Source organism: Rhineura floridana, chromosome 4 (genome assembly GCF_030035675.1).
Source record: "Rhineura floridana isolate rRhiFlo1 chromosome 4, rRhiFlo1.hap2, whole genome shotgun sequence".
NCBI classification, from domain to species: Eukaryota; Metazoa; Chordata; class Lepidosauria; order Squamata; family Rhineuridae; genus Rhineura; species Rhineura floridana.
In genome coordinates, this window is record NC_084483.1 from 165,027,719 (window position 1) to 165,055,580 (window position 27,862).

Sequence of the window (27,862 nt, forward strand, 5' to 3'; positions counted from 1 at the left end):
CCAAAAGTCCTTCAGTTTCCTTCCCAGAGCTTTAAAGTCTGATGCGATTTCTTCGCAGCTCTGCTTGGCAGTATCATTCGTTCCCACATGGATGAGAAGAAAGGGATACATGTCAGTGGACTTTATGATGGCAAACCTTCCATCACATCTCTAATCTGTCCTCCAGGGTGACAGCATACCTGGAGAGTCCATGGGTCTTCTTGGCATACTTAGGTTTCAGTCCCACACAGTAGTGAGTCTCCCACTACTACAATTCTTCTCTTCTTGTCGTGGGGTGTGGTTTCATTTCCTCTGCTTGATTGAACTTCAGCCTCTTGCTCGCTGTTGCTTGGGGTCTCCTGGGATTCTTCCTCTGCAGGCTGTCCTCCAGTCTCATTCTCAAGTGCCTGAAAGAAGTTCCATAGTTCCACCAGTGAAGGGTGTCTTCTAGCCCTTCTGTTCCTGTCACCCTTTTCCATGGAGTTTCCTCCACTTTGTTCAACAACATCTTTATTGCCAGGCCATAGGCCATCGCAACATACATACATACAACAACAAAATGTTAAAATGCAGAAGGACATCTGTTATAATATAATCTTATAATGATAAAACTTAGTATAAAAGTCTGTCATAAAATTAATGTCAGACAATAATTAAAATAGGTATACTCCTAAGTTGGGTGAGTATTTAAATATTTAACCCTCAGTTTTTGTGCCGCGATGGCATAGAGTGCCACATGGTATGATGTCCAATAATCATTATCAGCTAAAAGAAAAGCAATAAACTGATCATCTGAGCCGGGGCCAAGGCGATTGATTAATATGTCAAGGAACTTAGTTCTAGGATGTATATATATCGGGCATTCAAAAAGGTAGTGAGGAAGATCTTCCACTTTTCCAGTGTGGCAAATGCATAAACGCTGATCATACTGGGAATTTTGATAACGGCCGGTTAGCATAGCGTTTGGCATAGTTTGAAATCTCAATGCTGTTAAAGTATAACGTAGCTGAAGTGGGAATTGACACGTTAGGTAATTTGCCCTTTTGTGGTCGTGTTTAAAAAGGCAATACCACTTAGAAAATTTGGAATTTAAGGTTGTCATACTGTCAATCCACTTGCTATGTCTCGATATACGGTCTTTGATGTTATACCTATGTAGAGCAGATATTGAGTGTGTCACTATGTGGTAATGTGAATAGATCAACTGAAATTTTTGAATCCAGTAGGAATCATTTAATACCACTTCAAAACAACTCCTTGCCAAGGTCCTTGAAGGTGAATGTGCCAGAGTTGCCCAGTATCGTAATAGGAATAGATGTATTCGAGCCAGAACCAGAAGTGAGCCAGTTTCGGCTCTCAAAAATGCAGCAGGTGTGCCGAGGGGTAGATGTAAAAGGCGTCTGAAAAAGTTATTTTGAATAACTTCTAACGAGGAAAGTAAATGACTTGACCATCCCCAGACTGCCGCCCCGTAAATGATTTGTGGTAAGATCTTACTTTGATAGATTTTTAGGGCGGAAGCCACCAAATATCCCCCCGCCGTCCTGTAAAATTTGAGTAGTGTCCCTATCGCACTAGCTGCCGTCAGTTTGATAGCGGAGATATGGCTCTTCCAGGCTAGGGTGTCTTGGAAGTGAATTCCCAGATATTTAAATGAACGGTATTGCTCTATCGGCTGAGTTCCAATGGACCATTTATGTTTTCTAAAGTTTTTGCCGAAAACCATTATCTTTGTTTTCCTATAGTTGATTTGGAGGCCCTCATTTTTACAAAAAGAGTTTAAGTTTACCAAAAGCCTTCTCAGGCCAATAGGAGTGAGGGAAAGGAGGGTCATATCGTCCGCGTAAAGTAACGTGGAAATCTTCCTATTTCCTGCAGAAGGGGGAAAGAATGTTGGGCCTTGCAGTTCAGGTATTATGTCGCTGAGATAGAGATTAAATAAAATGGGCGCTAATAGACAGCCTTGTTTGACTCCTTTCTTGACTGTTATCGGATCAGTCAAGTGATTGCCTGCTCTAATTTTAAGAGTGTTGTTAGAGTGCATTTCTTTGATTAGGTAGAGAAGGCGTTTGTCAATGTTAGTTCGAGCCAACTTGGACCATAGACGATTTCTATCGATTGAGTCAAACGCCACGGCTAAATCTACAAAAGCGGCGTAGAGGTGTTTAGTGGGGCCCATCACAGACTGTCTAGCAAGGACATAGAGAGTGGCACAGTGGTCTATGGTCGATTGGCCTTTCCGAAATCCTACTTGTTCAGGAAAAATAATCGAGTTTTCCACTTCCCATTCTTCCAGTTTTAAGAGAAGATACTTGCTGTATAACTTTGCCCCTATGTCCAGCAGACTGATGGGCCAATGGTTTTTTGGATCGTCCTTCTTCCTTTTTTTATAAATGGGTATAACTATACATTGTTTCCAGCCTTCTGGCATTATTCCTGTGTTATTAATCTTTGTAAAAAGTTTAGCCGGAATAGGGACCCACCAGTCAGGGAAATCTAAAAAGAGTTCAGGGGGGAGCATATCTTCTCCCGGGGCCTTTCCCTTTTTTAATAAAGAAATTAGTGTTCTGACATTTGATGAAGTTACCGGAGGCCAATAGGGATCATTAGTCACGATGTATGTTAAACTTAAGCTGTTAGATTCTCCCTTGACGGCATATAGATTAACAAAGTGATCCTGCCACTCTGTGGGAGAAATTAGGCTGGAAGCATATAGGATTTGGACCCCGTGGCGACCATAGCCCAGAACTGACGGTCATTGCCCTCCAGCCAAGCTTGGTGAAGCCGCTGCCATTGAGTTCTCGCATATATTGCCTTTTTTTGTCTGATCAGTATTTTATATGAAGAACGCATCTTAATTAGTTGAGTGTGATTAAAAGTATTTGGGACCCTTATCGTTTTACGTGTGAAATTGATAAGCTGTCGCTTAGCAGCTTTGCATTCATAGTCAAACCAAGTCTCCCTCCTAGGACGCGCGATGTTAAGATGGACTTTTTTAATTAGCGTGGGTTTAAGCAGGGCTGTTATCTGTTGATAGGCCTTAAGAGGGTCTATTTTCGACTCAATTACTGCCTGCCTCAGTTCAATTAGACTGGGGTTCTCGAGAAGTTGTAGAGCAGAAAGGTGTATATTTGTAGACCATCGTACTCTGCGATCCGCTACCTGTAGGCCTGCTAAGGCTGGTAAGGCCGGGGGGTTCAACGGATAGCCCAATTTTAAGATCGTAAGCGAGGGGAAGTGGTCGCTCTTGATTCTGTCTAGGACCAGAAACCTATGGACCCTTGAGATTATTGTGTTAGAAACAAGCGTGAAACCTATCACACTGGCTCCACGATTAGAGAAAAATGTGATGGGGCCTTTAGTTTGATCTAGGTGTGACCCATGTAGACAAAATAACTGGTGTGTAGCGATTAATTCCATCAACCTCCGACCTTGTTTATTTAATGTCGGGTCTTGGGAGATCCTAGCCGTTAAAGGAAAAGGGCAAATAGGTCCATGATTTGAAGAAGGATCATCCGGACAACCAGAACCTAGCCGGGCATTGAAATCCCCGCAGAGAATCACCCCAGCAGAGGGATATTGAAATTCCAACAAGGCTAGAAACTCTGATAATTGATCCCAGATGTTATTGGGTGTTAGAGACATGGCCTTGTGTGGGGGGAAGTAAACATTTATAATAATGAAATCACCCATATGGGGACTTATGAGCCTCAAGCCTTGAATAAAATGATCACAAGGAGGGATTAAGATTTGAATATCTACCGGAAGGTCATCTGAGATAAATGTACATAATCCTCCGCTACCTCTGCCGTAAATATTATGTTTGTCCGCGGGTATTGAAAGAGTCCGAAAACCCGGGAGAGAAATCGATATGTCATTTGTCATCCACATTTCTTGGAGACAGATAATCTTAAACTGTTGTAAAAAGGAGTACAAATCCTCTTTACTGTCTTTATTTATCCATCCCTTGATGTTCCAGGAGAGAATTTGAAGTTGTCAATCTGTCCCCGTTGATTCCTTCAAAATCGGGGGTGTAAGAGGTCAAATATGGGAGTGGTTTATATGGTGACCTTTTATAAGTTGTATTTTAGAGTCATCGTTTCCTCCTAATGTTTTCCCTGAGTTAGGGATCGAGGTCACCTCTGCTTGTTCATGAATAACTGAAAGTTGAAGTGAAAGTTGAACTAATCCTCCACTTTGTTGCCCCTCTTCTGCTTTAACTTGCTGCTGTTCTTCTACCTCCTGTACTTCTCTTTGTTGATGTCGGTCCAGCATTCTAAGAACTTGTCTTCTCTTATACTCTTGAGTGTGGCCACCTGCCCCTCCAGGGCTCTCACTTATTCTTCCAACAGTGTCACCAGCTTGCACTTGTTGCACGTGTATGCCATGTTGTTCTCAGGCAAGAAAACAAACACTGCACACTTCTTGCAGGTCACCACCACTGAAGTGTCCTCCATGTCCATAGTTTCTACTACCTTTTGTTTCTTTCTTTCTACTTGTATTGGAACGGCCTATGCTTTGCCTGTCCTACTTCAGGGTAAATAGAAGAGTCCCACTGGTATGTGGTACGTGCTATTTTTGTTGGTTTGTTTGTTTGTTAGGGACCTGTCCCCTGACCTCCCCCGTCAAACTCCTATTAGCTCTCCCTCTTTGCGAGTTGGGTCACTTGTATATCCTCTGGACCAGCTGAGACAGCTCCCTCTGCCCTGCTCAGTTAGGAGCCAAGAATCAGAATGAAACTCACAGCACACACAGGGGCTGCTAGTTGCACTCAGCAGTTATCAGGCCATGCCCCTTCAGCCAACAGCTCTCAGGCCACATTCCTTCCAATCAAGATGCTATTGAACCCTTCAGAACACATGGTCAGAGCACATGGTCTTAGCTGGGCACAGCCTCAGGATGTCCACAGATTGATGTTTGGTTAGTCTCAGGATGTCCATAGATTGATGTGAGGAGCTGTCCTGAAGCATTGCTGAGGGCCTGGCTTTCAGATAGGCTTGGGTGTTACACAATGGGCAGGGGCTCTTGGCTGCAGAGACCTTCAAAATGGGTGGTGCCCATAGCTTTTTGTAAGTGTTGGGCTGGCAGATAGATAGGGAAATACCTCCTTTGTGGGTGGCAATGTCCTGAATTTGCAGGGCCCTGCCCAATCTATCACCCCTGGATAAAGCTGTTACTTCCCCCACTTGAAGCGCTGCAAAGATGGCCAGAGAGAAGGCAGTCTGGGATGTATTCAGATTCTGACCAATACACCATCTGGGTCATGCTCACTATGCAATAGAAAAGGGAATATGTGATGGGCTGGCATGTGTCCTGGCTTAGGGGATGCTCCTGCTTCCAATCCTCCAATGCCATGCATGCCTAGAAAGAGTTGCATGAGCTACGGCTGGAGCTCCGCCACCATATGTTTCTTTTAACACCTTTTAATCATCTTTTAGCATTATTTTTGGGACCGGGAACGCCTCCCCTCCGTTTTACAACTTGCAATAAGTTTACAACTTGCAACAACTTGCAACAAGAACCATTAGCTGCAAGAACGCTAAATAAGAACAAGCACAGGAACGAGCGTGAACTTACCATCAGCTGTTGAGCCGGTGCTGCGAGGCTCGGGTGAGAGCCGTTCCTCGAGGCGCCAAGGTCGGGTGAGAGACGTCCTTCGTTGGCTCAAGCTTATTACTGCTGTTTTGCCTTGTTGCTGTGTCCTGTGCCTCTGGTGGCAGTTGCTGTGTCGCTGACTGGGGGGCGTCGTCGCGGTATTGTGGTGTTTACTTCCATCACCCCGCCTGTTTGCGTGCGGCTTGGCTGCCGCCTAGGATTCCATCATTGCGGCTTGTGTACGTTTATTGCGGTCGACCCGCTCCTCAGGATACCGTTGTTGTGGTGGGGCCGTTGCTGTTTGTTGCTGTCTGCCGCCTGTCTGCTGTTATTGTCGTCGGCTCATCCGTGAACGCCCAAGGGCCATGTAGCAGCTCGTCGGTGGTGAGAGCATCAACGAGGCTGGTTAGGCTCTGGGTGCGGTTTGGGCTGGTCCGGCGCGGAGTGGCGACGGCGAGAGAGCGCCTCACGGAACAGTTGAGCGTGGGGCTCTGTTGGAAATATCCTGGCTCGGCGGTGGTGAGAGCACCGCAGGAGAAGGCCAGGTTGTCGTCGTGGTCCAGCTGGCGGTGACGGCGGCGGCAGGAAAACGCTATGAGGGATACTCTCCAGTACTGTTGATATCCCCTGTAGATAAGACTTACTATGGAGGAGGGTTTTTAATGTTGGTTGCTATTGTTGTTGTTTGGCTGTATTTTAATTTGTTTGTTTGTTTGTCTGTCTGTTGTTGTGTGAATGAGATTGAGTGAATGTGGTGTGTGTTTGTGTTTATGCTGTTTAAGTGTTTTGCTGTGTTAGATTTATTTTAAGATGTGCCTGGGAGAACATGCCTTGGGCCTCGCAAGGAGATTTTCGGGGGGCCCAATTAACATTGTGATGGGTAATGGGAGGTATGGCGTTGGGAGGAGAACGTGCCAGGTAAGGGGAACTCGTCCCAGACAAGTTGTGTCTGTGCCTTGTTCCGGTTCTCCTCGTATCCAGAAGGACTGTTGGTTGTACTGTCAGCCAGCTCTCGGATCTCCAGGTGCTGCTTTTAAATGCTAGGTTGGTCGTTAATGAAACCCCCCTTATCCACGATTTGATTGTGGAGAAGGGTGCCGACCTTGCATGCATTACCGAAACCTGGGTGGGTGAGCAGGGAGGAGTTGCTGTTTCCCAGCTTTGTCCACCTGGGTATTCGGTGCAGCACTGTGGTAGATCTGAGGGCCGGGGAGGCGGGGTTGCTGTGGTCTATCGGAGTTCTTTCTCTCTCACCAAGCACCCTGTCCAGACGGCGACTGGTTTGGAGTGTCTTCATCTTGTGCTGGGCCAAGGAGACAGATTGGGAATACTATTGGTGTACCGCCCACCTTGCTGCCCAATGGCTTCCCTAGCTGAGCTGACGGAGATAGTCTCGGAGGTATTGTTGAGATGCCCCAGACTTGTGGTACTGGGGGATGTCAACATTCATGCCGAGGCTGTCTTGTTCGGGGCGGCTCAGGACTTCATGGCCTCCATGACAACCATGGGGCTGTCTCAAGTTGCTACTGGCCCGACGCATGTATCAGGAGATACTCTTGATTTGATCTTCGCCACTGGTCATGGAGATGGTGATCTGAGGGTGGGGTATTTTTCATCTACTCCATTGTCATGGACAGATCACCGCTTGCTGAGCTTTAGACTCATGACAGCCCTTTCCCTCTGTAGAGGTGGGGGACCTATTAAGTTGGTCCGCTCCTGGAGGCTTATAGATCCTGTTGCTTTCCAGAGCGCTCTGGGAGTTTTTCCAGCTGATAGCACTGGCGCTCCCGTCGAGGCCATGGTCGATCTGTGGAATGCGGAGATGACCTGGGCCATTGACATGATCGCTCCCGCGCACCCCCTTCGGTGCAGAACTCAAACAACACCGTGGTATACCCCGGAGCTGAAAGTGATGAAGCAAGAGAGAAGGAGGCTAGAGTGCAGGTGGAGGCGAACTCCTGACGGATGTAGTCATTCTTTGGTGAGTGCTTCCACTAAGTTGTATGTAAAAGCGGTTAGGGCGGCAAAAAAGTCATATTTTGCTGCCACCATCAGATCATCTCTTTGCCGCCCAGCGGAGCTTTTTAGGGTGGTACGAGGGCTTTTACATTCTGGCCCTCCTGATACTAAGGAAACATCGGAAGCCCGCTGCAACGAATTTGCGGAGCACTTCCAGGACAAGATTGCTTGCATCCGTCGGGACTTAGTCTCTGATGTTATGACAGATGACTCCATTGAAGTGTCCAGAGCACGGTCTTGTCCTTCATTGTTGGATGAGTTTCAGTTGGTGCAGCTCGAGGAAGTGGACAAGGTGCTTGGAATGGTGCGGGCGACCACGTCTGCCCTGGATCCTTGCCCATCTTGGCTGGTGAAGGCCAGCAGGGCTGTAACCACCGGCTGGGCCAAAGAGGTGATAAACGCCTCCTTGAGAGAGGGAGTAGTCCCTGGTAGTCTCAAGGAGGCAGTAGTGAGACCTCTTCTAAAGAAACCTTCTTTGGACCCAGATACTTTGAACAACTATAAACCGGTGGCGAATGTCCCTTTTTTGGGCAAGGTCTTGGAGCGGGTGGTCGCCGGCCAGCTCCAGACGCTCTTGGATGAAACCGATTATCTGGATCCGTTTCAATCCGGTTTTAGGCCCGGTTTTGGCACTGAAACAGCCTTGGTCGCCCTGTATGATGACCTTTGTCGGGAGAGGGACGGGGGAGTGTGACTCTGTTGATTCTCCTTGATCTCTCAGCGGCGTTTGATACCATCGACCATGGTATCCTTCTGGGGAGGCTCGCGGAGTTGGGAGTTGGGGGCACTGCTTGGCAGTGGCTCTGCTCCTACTTAACGGATCATCGCCAGAAGGTAGTGCTTGGGGAACATTGCTCGACACCCTGGACTCTCCATTGTGGAGTCCCTCAGGGGTCGGTCTTGTCCCCCATGCTCTTTAACATCTACATGCAGCCTCTGGGTGCGGTCATCAGGAGTTTTGGAGTGCGTTGCCATCAGTACGCTGATGACACGCAACTCTACTTCTCCTTTTCACTTTCTTCAGGTGAGGCTGTTGATGTGCTGAACCGTTGCCTGACCACGATAATGGACTGGATGAGAGCTAATAAACTGAAACTTAATCCAGACAAGACTGAGACACTGTTGGTGAGCTCTTTACCTGTCCAGATGGTGGATGTTCATCCTGTTCTAGATGGGGTTACACTGCCCTTGAAGGAACAGGTTCATAGTTTGGGGGTCCTTTTTGACCCTTCCTTGTCGCTTGAGGCTCAAGTGGCCTCGGTGGCACGGAATGCGTTTTACCATCTTCGCTTAGTAGCCCAACTATGCCCCTATCTGGACAGTGACGATCTCGCCTCAGTTGTTCACGCTCTGGTAACCTCTAGACTGGACTACTGTAATGCGCTCTACGTAGGGTTGCCCTTGAAGACCGTTCGGAAACTTCAGCTAGTGCAAAATGCGGCAGCCAGGTTGTTGACGAGGACCCGCTGGTCTGCGCATATAACACCTGTCCTGGCCCGCCTGCACTGGCTGCCTATTTGTTTCCGAGCCAGATTCAAGGTGCTGGTTTTATAAAGCCTTACACGGTGTGGGACCACAATACCTTGTGGAACGCCTCTCCTGCTATGAACCTACCCATTCACTTCGTTCAGTATCCAAGGCCCTCCTCCGGGTACCAACTCATCAGGATGCCTGGAGGATTGTTATTAGATCTAGGGCCTTTTCTGTGGTGGCCCCCGAACTGTGGAACAGCCTACCTGAGGAGATACGCCTGGCACCTTCAGTACTTTCTTTTAGGCGCCAGGTTAAGACCTGGCTATACTCCCAGGCATTTTAATGTTCAATGTGTTTCTTTTAATGTTTTTCGTTTAATATGTTGCTGATTTTATTGTAATTTTATTGTAATATTGTATTTTAATCTTGTTTTGTTCACCGCCCAGAGAGCTACTCGCTATGGGCGGTTTAAAAATAAAATAAATAAAATAAAATAAATAAATAAATAAATAAATAAAATAAAGAAAGCTCCCAACACCAACTGTATGGCTATTGTCTTGGGAGCAAGCCCTTGCACCTTCAGGAAAGCAAGGTACCTTAGCAGCAGATATTTAGATGTGATCTATGTCCAAGAGAAACCTTGGGCCCTGGAGAAGCTAACAAAGGCCTTGCCAGCTTTGAAGTAGGAATGGAAGATGGAGGATGCGATTGAATCCAGTGCTTCCTGCAATATTGCTTAATTCTAAGCTCCCACAGGGCAACCTGGAATGGTTCTGTGTTGGTGGCTGCCATTGCAGCTAGGGCCCAGAACCTTTCCACCTGACAGTGACAGTGTGTCAGCGATGTTGTTGTCCATACCTGGAATGTAGTAGACTGAAAATGAGATGTTAGCTCCCAAACACACCAGCACCAACTCACATACTAAAGATGTGACCTGCTTAGAGCATGAAATTGCTTGTTAATGTCTCATTGTCGCATCAGAATAATACCCTTTTGTTCCTAAATTCCTTCCTACATATGTGAATGACCACCAAGATAGGAAAGAACTTGGGAACGTAAGACTGTAAGTAATTCCTGATGCTACCCAGGCAACTGCTGTGCCCACTAGTAGCCCTTGAAATATATCCCAAATACCAGGCTACCAAAGCATCACATTGAACCTGTAGGTCAGCTCCTGCCAGCAAGCTGTTCTGGCAAAAGGAAACCACATTGTAGGCTGCCAAAAAGGATTGCCACACCATGGGGTTGTGTTTCAGGGTGCTGGTTAAGTAAAGATGGTGGTGTGGTGCAAGAAAGCTTACTCTTGCACAATCCAGCTGGGCACAGAATCAGGGCTGGCACCAGCCTGCCCTGGGCCCCTCTTCTCTCCTTCCGCGATCTGCGGAACGAACCATGGATTGCAGGACAGGAGCTTCCGAGCCGCCTGCCATCCCCCCGCTTCACCTACCTTTCTCTCTGCTGTTTTTTGGGGCTGCGTGCAGTGCACGCACAGGATTGCCATCAGTCAAGATGGTGGCTGAGGTTTACCTAAGGGGCTGAAGCCTCTGCCACCATCTTGGTTGAGAGTCTTCAGCCCCTTAGGAAAACCTCGGCCGCCATCTTGATTGATGGCAATCCTGCACGCACAAGCACACGCAGCCCCAAAAAAACAGCAGAGAGAAAGGTAGGTGAAGTGGGGGAATGGCAGGCAGCTCGGAAGCTCCTGTCCTGCGATCCACAGCTCATTCCACAGATCGTGGAAGGGGAGTGGAGGGGCACCTGTAGCTCCAGGGGCCCTCAGGCCAGTGCTCCACCTGGCCGCCCTTTAGAACCGGCCCTGCACAGAATCCCCATGCAAGTGCTACTCCCCACCAGACAAAATAAAGGTGTCCTGGCAGAACATGCATATCCCTGAGCTCACAATTCTCTCAGATCAGAATGTTTTTAAAAAAGCTCCTGTAGGGCTGACCAAGTCTAGGCAGACAACCAGGTAGGTTCTGTTGTTGGATGGGCCACCTTTCCTTGTGCTAAGGGAATTCCCAGGTGGTCATTTAATATCTGAAAGGTGGCCAAAGACTTGCGGCATTGTCCAGTGCCTGCAGTACCTGCAAACAGGTTGTGGGTTGTGAGGGTGGCTTACCCTTTCAAGCACCAACCATTCTAAGAAGGCATTGAAGGCCTCAAAGGCTGGGCAGATGATGGAACAGTCTGACAACATAGCCTTGTCTATGTACCAGCCCCCGTCAAGCTTAAAGCTCAGTAGGCTGAAGTCTTGAGGGTGCTCTGGCAGGAGGTGAAGGGAGGCTGGATGTCAAATTTTGACATGAGGGCACCCAGGCCACAATCCGTAATCTGCTGAATAGCCTTGTCAAATGAAGCATATCATATGGAACTGAGTTCCTGTGGGATTGAATAATTGACTGAGGAGCCCTTTGGACACAGGAGATTGTAAATGTGACAGAAGTGGCTAGATTCCTTTTGAGTCATGAACCCAAGAGGGAAGACACTTACAGTAGGGCCCCACTCATACAGCGGGTTATGTTCCAGACCTCCACCTAAAAGCGAAACCCCCTGAAAAGCAGAACTCCATCAATAAAATGGCACCCGACGCCCAAAAAACGCTATAAAAGAGAAATAAGCACCATATGAGTGGGGCCTTACTCTGATTGAAAGCCGCCGTATTAGCGGAACACCGAAAAGCAGGCTGCTGAAAAGCAGGACCCTACTGTACATTGGGTAGGAGTTGATGTGGGAAAGGCCCAGCAACTCCACTTGTGACATAGTCTTTGGTTATTTTAGAAGCTGCTATCAGAGGCACAGCCAAGACAGATTTCTGATTCAGTTCATCTGTGGCAACCCAATGATGGCATCCTAAAGCCCCAGGTGAAACCTTCCCATAGGTGTAAGATCAGCTTTCCAATCTGCATACTGCTCAAATAATTATTTGAGGGGCCCAGGCAAATGGGGATAGTGGCCAAGGTCAGAGAGTCTTCACCTACCCTGAATTGTTCATTTTCTAGAATTGAGGTGTGTGTTCAGGAGCCCCATCCTTCTTGATGTTTGGGTGCAGAGTATGGCCCTACCCTTGAAAAGAGATCTGTGAGGAGTGGTTCCAAGGGCAGGAGGTCCTGGGGGAGAGCCAAAGCAAGAATCTCAGTTCTGCATGAGCTTGCATCTGGCCCTGGAGAATTTTCCCTGATTATATTCCCAGCACACCCTTTTAGGAGAGTCATGCCTGGGCATGGGTTTTGATAGGTGAAAGGCTTCCCCCTTCTCTGAAATATGTGGGTGGGTGTGGGTGTAATTGGCTCAAGCCAAAGCTTGCCATTTAAGATATCCCAATGTACCTTGCTGCTGTGAGAGGCCCTATGAAGAAAGACCTCACCATAAGTGATGGCAGCCTTGTTGCCCACCAGGGCACAGTCCCTTAGCATGATACCTAGGTGGTTCAATAGGTAGCATCTTCTGTTGGGATAAGCTGACTGGACTATGCCCATAAAAATAATGTAACCCTGAAGCCAATTTTCGAACGACATTTCAACATCTTTGCCTTTATTCCCTAACTTACTTTTTGGCTCACCCCTGCTGTCTTCCAATTTGGGCTTGAGACAGGAAAAGATATCTATATAATAGCCATCCAGGATCTTTTCATGGGCCTTGCTGTTACCTGTGTCTCTGGGAACCTGTGTATGTTTGTACTTCATACGTGACCCTTAAACATGCTTGTGAGAAGGAGTTCAGGATTCAGGAATTCATACCCACTACAGAGCACAATTTAGAGCTGGCCTTCTTTTCTAGGAATTGGGTTTCACAGGAGTACATGTAAGGGTGAGGCTTTCTCCACTTTTCCAGAACTTGGTTCAGGTTTACTCTGTACTTGTCAGTTTCCATTTAGGAGTGGGGTGGTTTCCTCCACACTAATCAGTTAAAACTTCTTTTCAGGATTGGGGTTGACATTACTATCATGCCTCATGCAGAGTGTTTGTATCAAGGTTCCTGGTTCCCTAAAAAGTATTGTTTTATTTGCCCAGCCATGTTCCAACCCAAGTCTTGATTACATTATAGGTGGATTTTGTCTTTGGCAAGAAAAAATCCCACTCAACAGGCTGACTGGATTATCTGCTGTGGAGTTTGACCAAGATCAACTTTTCATTTAGTCCATTCTGTCAATTCCTTTTATTGCAACAAAGAGTCAAGTTGTCTTCCTTAAAATTCATCAACATAAAAATAAGAGTAAGGGTCAAGAGAGAGTGATCTCCAGTATACCTCATTACTGTGGCCAAATTTCCAGTCCAGTATTTTGAACCTAATAATGGTCTGTAGCTCATTGCCATGCTACATTGTGTGTGTGACATCAATGCCTGGGGGGGGTGTCTTCGCCATCCACGAACATGGACCCACAAGCCCCATCACCCCACTTTAGCTGCCTGCCCTCCCAGACTTCCCCAGTGAAGGCTGCAAAAGAGGCCCCACCACGCCACCTCTATAAGGCCCATTGAGGCAAGACTGGCACTGATGCTGTGGCCCCCCACTTTAGGGAGGGGATTATTTAAAAAAGAGTACTCACCTGAGGATCCCCCAAATCTCAGTCCTCCCTGGATCTACTCCCCATCCTCCTCTGGGTTAATCTTGTGTGGGATGATGTTCTAGACAGATAGTCCTCCCCACTCATCAATGGCCTCTCTGGGATAGAGAAACTGCTTGCTCCATCTGTTATGTGGGAAGATCTCTTCCAGGTATTCTGGCCTGCCACCTCAGTGGGAATGCAAAGAGGACGGCCGTAGTCATCTGCCCTATCCTCTTGATGAATTGAAGCTGGGCCTATGACAAACCTCTCAGGATGGCTATGCTGTCATGGTTAGCCCCGGCTACAGTGCCTGCTTCTGTGGAGACACGAGCCAATGGCCAGGTCCTCTTTCTTCCAACCCCTTTCATACGAGAAGAAAGGAATGGCTTCCTCCTGTCACCAGCCCTGCATTTGGGAGGCATCTCCTGTTTGGAAAGAACTCCAAAGATGTTTCCTTCTGATCATCTTCAGATGCTGCATCCTAAGGAAGATCTGGCAAGGAAGGCCAGGCCTTGTGACTGGGTCATCACTTTTAAGGTGGTATGGACATACCTCCTTGAGAGGCCTCATGACACTGCAAGAGCTCCTGCAGGATCTCATAAGAGTATAGGAAATGTTTTGAGAACTGACACCAGCACAACAAGTCACCTCTGTTGCCCAGGGCTACAGTGCTGGGAGCACAAGGTGGTCCTGCCATGAGAGGGGTGGCAGTGAAGTGGGAGCTCCAACCTTAGGCAGGGTCAGTCTGGAGAGGATGACTCCTCCCCACAAGAGGAGACAGAAGACTGACAGCGCCCTGACTAATTCATAAGAGGCATTTATGAATGTCCTCCAGAAGTATCTTCTACACAGGAAATTGGACCACAATAACCAAACGGCCTTAGCCACAGTTCCCACACCATCGCAGATCTAGGGCAGCCCACTACCTCTCTTTTTCTCACACAGAAAGGCCCCACTCTGTGCCTGCCAACATACTTCACTCTGTAGCATATAAGCAAAACACCTTTCACTCTCACTCTCCAGCTGACACAGACTTTCATCCTGAGTGACATCAAACATTGTCTACAACCCTCCACAGCAAAAATCTCTTCTTTTCCCAGGATAGCAACAGAGCAAAAAGTAAACATAAAAGAGAAAGGCAGTGTCTTCATGAAGACCTCAAAGGGGACATGCCCCTTTTGCAGTCTCCTCTTTCACAGTCACCTTCCTTGGGGCACCACACCACACTGTGGCAGTGTTCTTTAAATAATTATCTCTTATCTGAACACCAATGAGCCACAGCTGGTGTTTCTCTCCTCTTCCTCTCAGTTCTGCCAAGATTTATGGGCTTCAAGTAGTACAACTAGAAAATGGTGTGCAGGTGGATTTGCTGGGCACTCCCATCTTTGTGTTCCTTACCAGCCAAGACAAACAGAATTCCACTTCCAGATATTGCTGAAGTCTAGCTCTCAATATCTTCAATCACTGGCCATGTGGGCTAGAGCTGTTGCGAGTTGGAGTACAGCAACATCTGGAGGACCTCAGGCTCCCCACCTCTGTTGTAATATAAGTTCACTCTTGAAAACTTTATGTAGTACAATGTACTATATACTACTGAATCATATTAAAACATGTAAAGTAATGATCTGTTGCACTTACCGTAATTTGGTTGTAAAATTGTATAACCTTCTCTATCTGATTTTCCCAGGGCTGCAAACATAAATGATGTATTGCAACAGAAATAGCACTCTAAAATTAAATACACACACATAATTAGAATTATTATGATACTTCAAACAATGAATATAAAATAATAGCTCATATTCTATTATTTTAGGAAAATGGCAGTCATTTTTTTGTAGCAGTTGCTATCCCTCTCCACCTGACCTCGCCCAACACACACACAATACCCTGGAACAATGCTGTGTCTGGGATATTCATAAATAAAGAGAATAGTTACTGGACAACCAAGAGTAGAGGTTGTCTGTCCCTACCCCAACTCTACCCCCCACAGATGTAGTGAAGGAGAATCATGTCCCATGAACATTATGGTAGGTTGAAATAAACCCAATGAAAATTGTCAAAATTGAAATATTGGTGGTCTTCATTTCAGCCCTAGTGCGTAGTATTTTTCATGTATATATTTTATCAGTATGACAAAGATTGCATGTTTCATTACCTCTAGTCGTCTGGGCTTTACAGTTTGAACATTCACCCCTGGAAACAGATCTGTCATGATGTCCTCAAACAGTAGGACATCCTCAGCAAGAAACTTTGGTAAATTAGCTTCTTTCAGCACATCGATTATGATGAGAGTTTCTTCCAAGGCAGAAAGCTTTTTCTTTTTAGTACTATATACATTATAAAAGAAATCCAACACTAGTAATCATTAGCTAATTTATTGTACAGATTTACATGTTCTTTGTTTCACACTAGATGCTGAGAGTTTAATGACTGAATTCCGTGGATGTTTTTAAAGTTCAAAGTCATTTATAGTGCCCATATGTCTTCCTTCAGAGAGAAGACAATGGCATGTGTGTGTGTTAGATTTAGAGTGCAATCCTGTACTTTAGAACCACTAGCTAAGGGGCTCCAGGAGCTGGCATAACTCTTGGTCCACCAGCACAGATGGTGTTATGCCACTAGCATGACAAAATGCTGGCCAAATTCTGTCAGCAGAAGAAAATGGGGAAAGGAATGTGGGTGTTAGCATGCATAGGATTACAACCAAAAGCATACTTACTAGGGAGTAAATCTCACTGATCTCATTTTAATTTACTCCCAAGTAAACATAGGATTCTACTGCACAACTGTAGCTACCTCCTCTTCTAAATGTTATGAATAGAACACCACAACCTATGATTTAATAATGTTACAGCTATACATTAAGACAATTAAAAAACTTACCATGTTTTTAACTCTTGCCTCTTCTGACCAGCCCTTATTAACACAGTTTTTATGGCTCTCATGCCAAAATCATAATGATCCTAGAAAACATAAGAAAATTATTTTACTTTGTATGGCTCTTTCTGCAAGTCTTCCACTCCAGATTTGTCAAAATTTTGGCACACCTGGATAGGGACCCCCTCTTCCTTTTATCTACAGTACTATTTATTATTATTTTTAATTAACCTGTAGCAACTAAAATTCGATACCAATCCACATCCATGCATCATACAGATTAACAAAAAAATAGAAAGCCTGTGAAGCACGCACAGAGTATTGAATAAAGAGTGGAAGCCAATGGCAATATTAAGGATTTATGGCCCCATTTGCATGTCACAATAAGCTACAATTCGTATTAAACAGTAGTTCATAAATGTCCTTCCCTTCAGCCTCCCATGTGGTTCAAACAAGTCATAATATAGCTTGTTGTGTCATCTGCATCCTGACCATTGCTTGTTTCAAATAAACTACAAGCAGTGAGCCAGAAATAAACCAAGAACAAACGTTAGTTTATTTCTGGCTTACCACTTGTAGCTTGTTTGAAACAAACAAACAAACCATGGCCTGGATTTGAACAATACAACAAATTTTATTTATCTGTTTGTATTTTTACCTGCCCTTCACTGCAAGGTCTTAGGGCGGGTACATACATCCAACAAAACATATTAAATAAGATTAAAACATCACTTACAAACAGAATTAAAACACAAAGATTACTACAGAAAGGGGCAGGGAGAATAATCTAATCTTAAACAACTCATCTACTCCCAAAAGCCTGGATGAAGAGGTGCATCTTAACTAACCAACAAAAAGAGTACAATGATGGTGGCAGAATACCCCTAAGGGGAGGTCGTTCCATAACCAGGGAAGGCCCTCCTGTGTGCCACCAGCCTTTGAACATCAAAGGGCAATGGTACCAGCAGCAGGACCTTCCCTGCTGATATAAATATTCGGGGAAGTCTTTATGATAGGAGGCACTCTTTCAGATCTTTGGGACTCAAAGACACTGTGGGCTTTGTACATTAACACAAATATTAGAAGCAACAATGCAGGTGCAATATTAATTTTGCCAGTACTCCTGGTTAGCACCTTGGACTATTAATTCTGAATCACTCCCGTGCATTATTGAGCTCAATTTTGGGCATGGATCTGTGTGCATGGTGAAGCTGATAACCCCTGAAGCTGTGGAGTGGAATGGAAAAAAAGTCATGACTGAAGCTTGTTACTGAAGTAGATCTACATATCTGTCTTGAGGTCAGAAATATTTTTTCTCTCTGGAGTGTGAGCAGCAGAAATAGTGACAAGGCCTTCATCAAGCTAAAACAATACACCAGTGTGAAGAACATACAGGATTTATTACTCCATGTGACTAGCAGTGCTGAGTGACTCCAATAAGCTTGGGACCACATCAATCGCTCAAACAATGGGAAACTGTTTTTGCAGGTCCTGTGACCTATCATTTAGCAATACAGAACAGAATTTCAGTGAGAAAAAGTGGGTTGAGAGAAAAATAACAAATCAGAATGCAGAAAACTTGGGACACTAATAGGGATCAAAACGAGATGGCATTCCGTGCTAGAGCTCACTTACTTACTTTCCCTTGATTACTTATATTATTGTTTAGCTTCACATTTTCCTAATAAAGTTTTGCTTGTTCTGAGGCCTTTGGAGCTCACCTTGCCTTTTTGCCTTCTTTTTGAAAGAAAGGGACTTTGGTCCTTACCTGAAATAAATTTCTCCTGGATGATAGTCTATCAAGTGGACATTTTGCGCCACTAAGCATCCACAGGCAGCAAACTCTTGGGGAGTAGGTTGCCTCTATCATGTGACCTCCCCAGTTCTTTCATGATGAGTCACAGAAGAATGTACCTGGAAAATAAGGAAAACCCACAGGGAACAAACATGCAAAGAAGATCTACTTCCCCAAGAAAAACAACAACAAATGACGAGTTTTTAAAAAATATATATTGTAACACTTCCAAGAAGATACAAAAATACAGAATGAGATTCAGACAAAAAGTCTTGTAACAATAAAAACAAAAATACATACTGCAAATAGGAAAAAAACCACAATAATTCAAAAGCAACATCAGCCGAACCATGCCACACACAGGGTGGGCCTTGATTGACTATCATACAGGAGAAATTTATTTCAGGTAAGGACCAAAGTCCCCTTCTTCCTGGATGATAGTGGATCAACTGGGGTGTTCCCATGCAGTCCCATGCCACTGGGGGGAGGCATACTGGATCGGCTGTACTCTGATCATAACCGCATTGCAGAATATATTGGCCAAAGGCAGAATACAACGACCAAAGGCAGCCTCAGCCAAAGCATAGAAATCAATCTTGTATTGGGCAGTGAATATACTGGGTGACGCCAACAGATCTCCAACAATTGAGCATTAACAGAAAAAGCTGCTGTGGTTGCTGCCAACATAGTTGAATGAATTGTAATATTCTCAGGAACAGGCAAATGTAAACTCTCATAGGCCAACTTAATACAAGCCCATAACCAGCATGACAATGTGGAATTGGAAACTTTATTCACTGGGGACCCTGCATGAAACAACACAAAAAGTGAACTGGTAAGGCTTTTGTTTGATTGATGTAGAGCTTCAAGGCCCTTCAAGCATTCAGGGAGTGCCAAGCCTTCTCATGCAGGTGAACTGGGTTCTTACAGAAGATTAGTAGTACTATTTCTTGTTGGTAATGAAAAAATGAGTTCACTTTAGGCACAATTTTATTTAGAGATCCACACATAAAATGACCTTGTCTGTATATAAAAATATAAAGGTGGCTTTCCACAGACAAGGGATTTAACTCTGAAATATGTCTAGCAGATGTAATTGCCACAAGAAAAAGTACCTTAAAGGACAGGTTCTGAAGAGGAAGTTCACAAAGGTTCTAATGGAGGTCACTAAAGTGCAGGCAGAACTTTGTGAAGATTCCAGGATGGAAACCTGTGCACAGTTGGTGTACGGGATGCCATGGCCCCTTTTAGAAAGCACTTGATGAATGGATGAGCCCCTCTGTTCCTGGAGGAATGTAGGGACAGAAGTGATGAGAGAGTAGACACTTGATGCCACAAAGCATTAGGCTTTAACCCGATCTTGTAGAAAACTGAGAATGCTAAAAATGCTGCCCTTAGTGGGCCAAACCTTATTTTGGACACACTAGAGGATGAAACCCCTCTATGAGATGGGTAGATATGCCTCATGGAAGGTCAATGAAAAGCCAAGATGGTGGAAATCACATCCCATAAAAGACCAATCTTTGTTAAGTAGCACCACTCAATCGCCACAGTGTGAATTTTAGCCAGTCTGGATCTGAATGGTGAACTGGACCTTGAGCTACAAGATGGTCTAATGATGGTGGAAGTGCCTAGGGAGCTGCCACAAAGAGTCAGGGCAGCTACAGGGAGCAGGGCCAACTGGGCCAATACAGGGCTATCAGAACTACATCTGAACACTCCTCCCTGAGCTTCCTTAGTGTGTATACTATCAATGGCACATATAGGAGACCTCGAGGCCAACTGACTAAAGGCATCTACTGCCTCCACCTAACTCAATGGATAGCATGCAAAGAACCTTGGGATATAGCAATTGTTTGGAGAAGTGAACAGGTCCATGTGGAGCTCGCTGAATCAAACCTGGATCTGAGTAAGCACCCGGGGATGAAGCATCAACTCCCCTGCCTGAACTTGTTGTCAACTCAGCCAATCTGCAGTGAAGTCATCACCAAATTCATGTTCATCTCTGCCCATGAGAACCAAATGGCCTCATCCTGCAAACTCCACGAATGAGTGCCCCCTGCTGATTGATATGGGCTTTCACAAAGACATTGCCCATGTGGAGGATAACATAACGGATGTTGAACTTTAGGACAAAGTCCTGAATGGCTAACATGGATGCCCTGAGTTCCAGCCAGTTGATGCTGTGGTGCATCTCCACTGATGACCATTGACTCTGAGGATGCTGAGGAAAATTTCCCTCCTAAGTGCTGAGTAGGACTGTCTGCTGAATCTGAAGTCTTGCCCTCTCCCTGGTGCACAGTTGAGGCAAAAGGACTGAAAAGAGGAGTGGTAAGGGCAAACCTACAAAAACAGCATTGGTCATCCTAGTGCAGGGTTGCCAGGGATTGTCAGCACTTGTGCTTCAAATCAACAGGAAGCTGTGCAAGTCACCCTGATGGATAGGGCCACAGCCTCATGAGACTTGCAAAGAGCAGACACTCCAAAGAATCTTTGAATTGCACATCCCCATCTTTGGGGAACAGCAAACAGGACTCTAGAGTAGAGATGAGACCATCCATGCCTGGTACTTTGCAAGTCCATAAACACAGACTCTAAGGTGCAAAAACTATTAGCAAGAATGGGCATCTGTCTAGCCCTCTTACAGACCCAGCCAAAAAAAAAATCATTTTCGATGAAAGGATGGGGTCACTTTGTCCCCCAGAGACCTTTTTTTTTTGTAACCACAAGTCTGCTTATGCACCTTGAGCCAAAGATCACCTTGAGCCAAAAAAATCTTATTCAGAGGAGGTAGAATTTTCCTGAGCAATATACGTTGGCCCCTTCTCCATGCATATTAAGAAAACAACACAACTTCTGGGATATTGGTAACTGGCTGAAATTTGGGGACATTGTACACATTAAAATTTGTGACAATATCCTAGAAGAACATCCCTTAAAATCAACTTATGTGTAAATTACACAATGAAAAGTGCACCAGGGGCCCAAAAGTACCCCACAAGTCTATATGAGGGCTTGTCTTGACAGGAGCATCCCACTTGGCCTGAGCCACCATATTGAACAGCTGTCAATAGAAGCAACCTGCCCCGCAGGCTGGACCATGGCTGATTGCAGTGCAGCAGCCTGATGTTGCTGAATCCCCCCATGATCCACAAATCCTTGAAAGTCCTCCTCAAAGGATGCTGTAGGTGACTCAAATAGCATAACAAGGCTAGGGGCTGGAGCTGCCTCATCATCAGACAGTGGATCATGAATATGGCAGCAAGAGAATAGCATGGATTTTGGGGCCCTATGGTTTAGCTGATTTTATGACTGAGGGTGGTAATATTGGCGCCACTTCGCCATATTAAAAATGGCAGCTGCCCATTTAGAAGTCATGGAAACTGCTGGAGCCAAAACAACAGCTATTTTCTGTTTAGTGCGCACTGCTGTTGATGAGGGAGGGGGCAGGTTTAAAATGGAGGCTGTCTGCACAGCTGCCATAGCAACAGTCACACCAGCAATGGTGGCCACCTTTTTGATGTACGCCGTGTGGCTGATAGAGGAAAGAACCTGTTCTTGGATTTTTTTAGTACCTTCTGTGGAGGTGGCCCACCCTCTGCCACAGCTGATGGGGCCAGCTTTTTGGGGAGAAGCTGCTGCTCTGATTGAGACACATGTTGCCATGACCTCAAGCTGCTGCCACAGGGTTCTGGTCCGGAGAGTCTGCTGGCTGGCTGCTTGGATTGTGCAAAGGTGCAGCTCCCATGGCTCTCTATTCATGCACACATGCTTTCTTGGGGTGCAGAGGAGGTAAGAGACAAGCAGAAAAATATGACAGAAAAAGACCCCAGGCACGGTATACAAATGTAATAAATAAATAAATACATACATACATACCTTGGCACCATGAGGGGCGGAGTGAGGGAGAAAGAGAAATGGAATAAAAGAGGATAGAACACACACCCTTGCAGTGTCAACACAGGAAAAACACTCACCCACACAGGATTAATGCGGGGAAAAACAGACCAAGGCAAGAAAGTTTCAGAGCAAGGAAAAAAGGTAGCCGCTTGGAGGGTGAGGCAGGAAAGGACAGGGGAGGGCACATGACCAAGGCAACCTAATTCCCAAGAGTTTGCTGCAATTCCTGCCTGTGGATGCTTGGCATCACAAGATACCCGCTTGATAGATTATCATCCCAAGAGAAGATGGGATTTCTTCCTCTGAGCATGTCCCTCCTTTAGTTTTTGAGACTGCTGTTGATCATCTTCTTTGAGCCAGCATTTTGGGGCCTGGATATTTGGCTCTGTAGCCTTTGCCATTAGCATCATCTGCTACAGTGAGAAGCCTGTATATAATGAGCCCTGAAATTTCATGGATAAGGTAAGTGGATATTTGGAGCCACTTACATTCATTATTATTCTTTGTACCCATGCCATTAGTGTGCGGGACACCTTACAGTGTTGCTTTACTCCACCTGCATCCCAAAGCCAAATCTCTCTCTCTCCCCTCATTTGTTGTATTTTACCTGCTGTGACAGCTGCTTGCTAGAATGGTGATAAAGATTTACTATCTTCCCTGAGAGTGATTTTGCCGTTTTGAAGCCTTCTGAAAACAGCATTATTTCAGCAATGAGTTCATAATCTGGTACCATCATTGAAACAGGGCGAAATAATGATTTTAAGTTGTCTGGGAGTTCTACACGACCTTTGTATCTTAAAAGGAAAGGGAAAGTCATCATGTCTATTTTGCCATTATAAATTGGGAACACTTAGATATTTCCAACAAAAAACAAAACAACTTACAAGAGAGCCATAATACTGCATATGGAAAAAGGAGAGTAACTCTACAATAAACCTCTGAGAGATAGTTACATGGATCCCTACCATTATAGGAAATCTATTGTGAAGATTATTGGGTTTTTAAAAAGAAGTTAACAGTCCAATTTTCTAAAAATATCTAGTTATATATACAAGAAATGTTAAGCAAAATAGTTTATAACATCATTCTGGAGATCGAGCTATAGCTCAGTGACAGAGATAGGGATGGGTGAATCTTTCCATTTTGGTTTCTTTCAGTTTTTCATTTTTCTAATCTCTACATTTCAAAATCAGTTTGTAATTTTTCTAAGACCTCATGCAAATTCATCAGCATTTTAGTGTGAATTTCTTCTAATAAACAATTTTTTGAATGTAATTTTGCCTCATATACACCAGGAACAGGGATATGACTTCAGGTGTGCATGGGTTCAGGGGAAATGGCCTTGCAGGCTAAATTAGAACTTGCATCAAATGTACTGCTGAGTAACTTGTTCCATTAGTGCACAGATTTGTTTGCACAACAGTATTTTCCTCTCCACTCCTCCCCTGAGCACCTCCTTAATCTGTTGTGGTGGAGCCCTCAAACCTCCAGAGAAGATTTGGGGAGGAAGCAAGGCATATGTGGGGGGAGGATGGAGAAGATCAAACATTGGGCATAACGTGATACATGGATGAATGGATTGTCCCACCCACTCACTTCAATGTGCAGAAAAATGCAAATGAGCAGAGCTCACTTTAGTAGAATAAGCAACCTCTCCTAAATTTCCTGATGCCAAAAGTGGAAGCTGAAAACAGCTACCAAGCATGGCAACTCAGAAGAAAAAATGAACTCTGAACTGCCCTTCAGAGAGGACCAATAACAGTAGGAAAGAAGAACAGCCATAAAAGAAAAACTATCCTCACCACAGCAGCAATAAACCTCCACTGGGTGGGTTGGATCCCTTCTGCCCCTGCAGAAAATGAACTTATCATGCAAAATCCAACATTATATTTTCCTGCAGTGGTGGAGAGGATCCATGAATGGGATATACAACAGCAGTACCCAGCTGTGCGGGCACTGCTGCATCGGAGGACTTGACCACCTGCTGTTAACACACCTCTGCCAAAAGATGCTTCAGCGGATGCGTATGTATCCAGACTGTAATGTCTCACAAAAGTGGACACTTAGGACCAGGTAGCTGCCCTACAGATATCTCTCATGGGAGCCCTGGTTCCAAAGGTGGCAGAGGTGGTGGATCTTCTGGTGGAATGGGATTCCCCCAGGAACAGCAAGAGCAGCGTCTTCTTAGCTCATGGCAATGCAAGCCTTGATCCATCTGGAAAGCATCGCCAATAACACCTGCCAATGAAAGTGTCAGATTGATGAAATTATTCTGTGTGCTTGATGTAGATCCACAAAACTTACTGAACTTTCAGTGTGTGCCACTCCTCCTTAGGAGACTTTGGCTTAGGACAGGACAATGGCAAAATGAACTCCTGAGCCCAACGAAAAATAGAATTGTTTTTAGTAATAAAGGAAGGACCTAAGACTGCAAAATACATTGGCAGCACTTGCAATGGCAAACAGAGCTATGTGAATGTCCTGCAGTGAAGGTGGGCAGAAAGAGAATGGAGGACAGGTCACCTATCCCACTCGGGTGAGCTCTGCCCGTTTGCACCTTCCTGCACAGTGGAGCAAGTGGGTGGGATAACCCATGCACAGATCTCCTCCTCCACAGCAGGAAATGTTCTGTTGTGCAAGCATAAATCATTGTGTTAAAATAAGTGCACTGGATGCCACTCTAGGATCCCTGCTGGGCTTAATTAGGCCTATGAGCCCAAGATTCCTCACAGTTGATGTAGAAAGGTTCAGGTTCAATCCTTGGCATCTCCAAGTACGTCTGCAAAATACTCCTGTCTGAAATCTTGGAGAATTGCTGACAGACAGCCTTGACAGTGCTGAGCTAGATAGACTAATTGTCTGACTTTATATAAGGCAATTTGATATGTTCAATATTTTTGATATCTTGCAATATTTTTGAAGAACACCTATTGTATTCACTTACCCAGGATTCAAGGTGATAAAAATTGCACAAAATGGTTTCAGCCGAATTTCTTTTCCTTCCAGTACAAATCTATGGCAAACATTAGACTGGTTATTTTTTTTTCTGAAGTCAGAAAATTGATAGGATTATTAAAGCTACTATCATATCCTAGTATACTAATAGGGTTAACACAAATATACATTGTTTCAATATTGATGTTAAAAAGAAAGAAAATCTCTTCACATCTTCAAACACAGTCTTAAAAACTAAGAGATTCTCCCTAGGGCTATACAGACAACATATAAGAATATACAGAGAGCGTTGCTAAATCAAACCAAAGGTCCTTCTGGTTCAGTATTCTGTTCTCACAGTGGCCAAACAGATGCCTATGGTCAGTAGCACTCTTCCTACAGTACAAATAATGTACAGCTGGCTATGCCCTTGTTTTTCATAGGAGGTCATTCTGTACTAAGGAATTCCTCCTAGTTAGTAATCTGGCTTTAAGGCTGTGGGGGCTGGTAGCTCCATGTCAGTGGGGCAATGGAATATGCATGGAGTGTTACCTCTTTCCAAAAATAGGTTCAGCACCTTGGACAGCTCCTCAAACATTCAAACTAAAAGCCCAAGCAGATTTCACTGCTGCCCCACTGACATGGAGCCACCAGCCGCCACTGCCTTAAGTATTGCGACTTGTCAAGGATTTGAGTGGCTTCATATGAATACCTGACAGTGAAGCTATCTTTAGCTGCCTTGATAGCCTGAATCTGCGATGCAATTGTTGAAAGGACTTCTACATCAATCCTGTTGAATTCATCAAAACAACACCATGTTCCAGACTGAACTAGGCCACAGAATAATTTCCCCATAACCTTAAAAATATAGAAAGATTTTCATAAGATTCTGAGCAACCAAAATGAGGACTTATTCATGAAAATGAAACTTAATGAACTCAGATGCCTTCTCAGATGTTTTAATTCATTTATCAATAACAAGATCTTAGTTATTGCTATAATTTTGTTTTATTTTTTGTTTATGTAAATCAATTTTAAAACATAACATCTATCTCAGTTAAAAGAATAAAAACAATGTTGGTATACTTTGATCCACTGAAAACTGAATTGCACATTTAAATGATTGCTGTTGTATCCCTATGCACACTTACTAGGGATTATAAGTCCTAAGGAATGGGGCTTACTTTTGTTATAACAACAACAACAACAACAACCCACTTCTCCTACCAAAGGAATCCAGGGCATCAAACAACAAGAGATAAAACAATTAAAACACCTTTAAAACATATTTTTATAAAATTCCAATACAGATGGACATTGGGAAACATCTCTAATAAAAAGGCAAGCTGGAAAAGGAAGGTCTTCAATAGGTACTGAAAAGGCAACAGACTTTAACCTATTATTATTATTATTATTATTATTATTATTTATTAGACTTTTATACCGCCCGACTAGCAATAGCTCTCTGGGCGGTAAACACAGAGAATACAATAAAATACACAATATAATACAATAAGAACATATAAAATAAGAACAATCTAAAATCAGTACAACAGATATGAAAATCAGGTTAACTTAAATTAAAATGCTTTGGAAAAGAGGAAGGTTTTAACCTGGTGCCAAAAGGATAACAATGTCAGCGCCAGGCGCACCTCCTTGGGCAGACTGTTCCACAGTTCGGGGGCCACCACTGAGAAGGCCCTAGATCTTGTCACCACCCTCCGGGCCTCTCTATGAGTCGGAACTCGGAGGAGGGCCTTCGTAGCAGAATGTAGTGTACGGGCCGGTTCGTAACGGGAGAGGCGTTCCAACAGGTATCGTGGTCCCTTGCCGTATAAGGCTTTATAGGTTAATACCAACACTCTGAATCTGGCCCGGAAGCATATTGGTAGCCAGTGCAAGCGAGCCAGAACAGGTGTTATGTGCTCGGACCGCTTGGTCCTTGTTAACAATCTGGCAGCCGCGTTGAAACCCTGTCCCAGCGAACAGTTGTGCCACTGCATTTTGCACCAGTTGCAGCTTCTGGACCAATCTCAAGGGCAGCCCCACATAGAACACATTACAGTAATCCAACCTGGAGATTACCAGTGCATGGACAACAGTGCTCAGACTATCCCAGTCCAGAAACAGCTGCAGCTGTCTTACCAGCCGAAGCTGGTAAAAGGCACTCCTAACATAAGAACATAAGAACATAAGAAGAGCCTGCTGGATCAGGCCAGTGGCCCATCTAGTCCAGCATCCTGTTCTCACAGTGGCCAACCAGGTGCCTGGGGGAAGCCCGCAAGCAGGACCCGAGTGCAAGAACACTCTCCCCTCCTGAGGCTTCCGGCAACTGGTTTTCAGAAGCATGCTGCCTCTGACTAGGGTGGCACAACACAGCCATCATGGCTAGTAGCCATTGATAGCTCTGTCCTCCATGAATTTGTCTAATCTTCTTTTAAAGCCATCCAAGCTGGTGGCCATTACTGCATCTTGTGGGAGCAAATTCCATAGTTTAACTATGCGCTGAGTAAAGAAGTACTTCCTTTTGTCTGTCCTGAATCTTCCAACATTCAGCTTCTTTGAATGTCCACGAGTTCTAGTATTATGAGAGAGGGAGAAGAACTTTTCTCTATCCACTTTCTCAATGCCATGCATAATTTTATACACTTCTATCATGTCTCCTCTGACCCGCCTTTTCTCTAAACTAAAAAGCCCCAAATGCTGCAACCTTTCCTCGTAAGGGAGTCGCTCCATCCCCT

The 27,862-nt window shown here is 44.9% G+C and overlaps 1 protein-coding gene across 1 annotated transcript in view; it reads right to left on the minus strand.

Moving 5' to 3' along the window:
* DNAH14 (dynein axonemal heavy chain 14) overlaps positions 1-27,862 on the minus strand; it is a 472,613-nt gene that overhangs the window by 256,563 nt on the left and 188,188 nt on the right. Inside the window, exons 34-39 of the mRNA XM_061626120.1 lie at positions 25,834-25,979; positions 25,132-25,200; positions 22,795-22,981; positions 16,499-16,578; positions 15,771-15,942; positions 15,251-15,340 (exon numbers count right to left, since the gene is read on the minus strand). Coding sequence (XP_061482104.1) covers positions 15,251-15,340; positions 15,771-15,942; positions 16,499-16,578; positions 22,795-22,981; positions 25,132-25,200; positions 25,834-25,979 — 744 coding nt within the window. The remainder of the gene's footprint in view (positions 1-15,250; positions 15,341-15,770; positions 15,943-16,498; positions 16,579-22,794; positions 22,982-25,131; positions 25,201-25,833; positions 25,980-27,862) is intronic.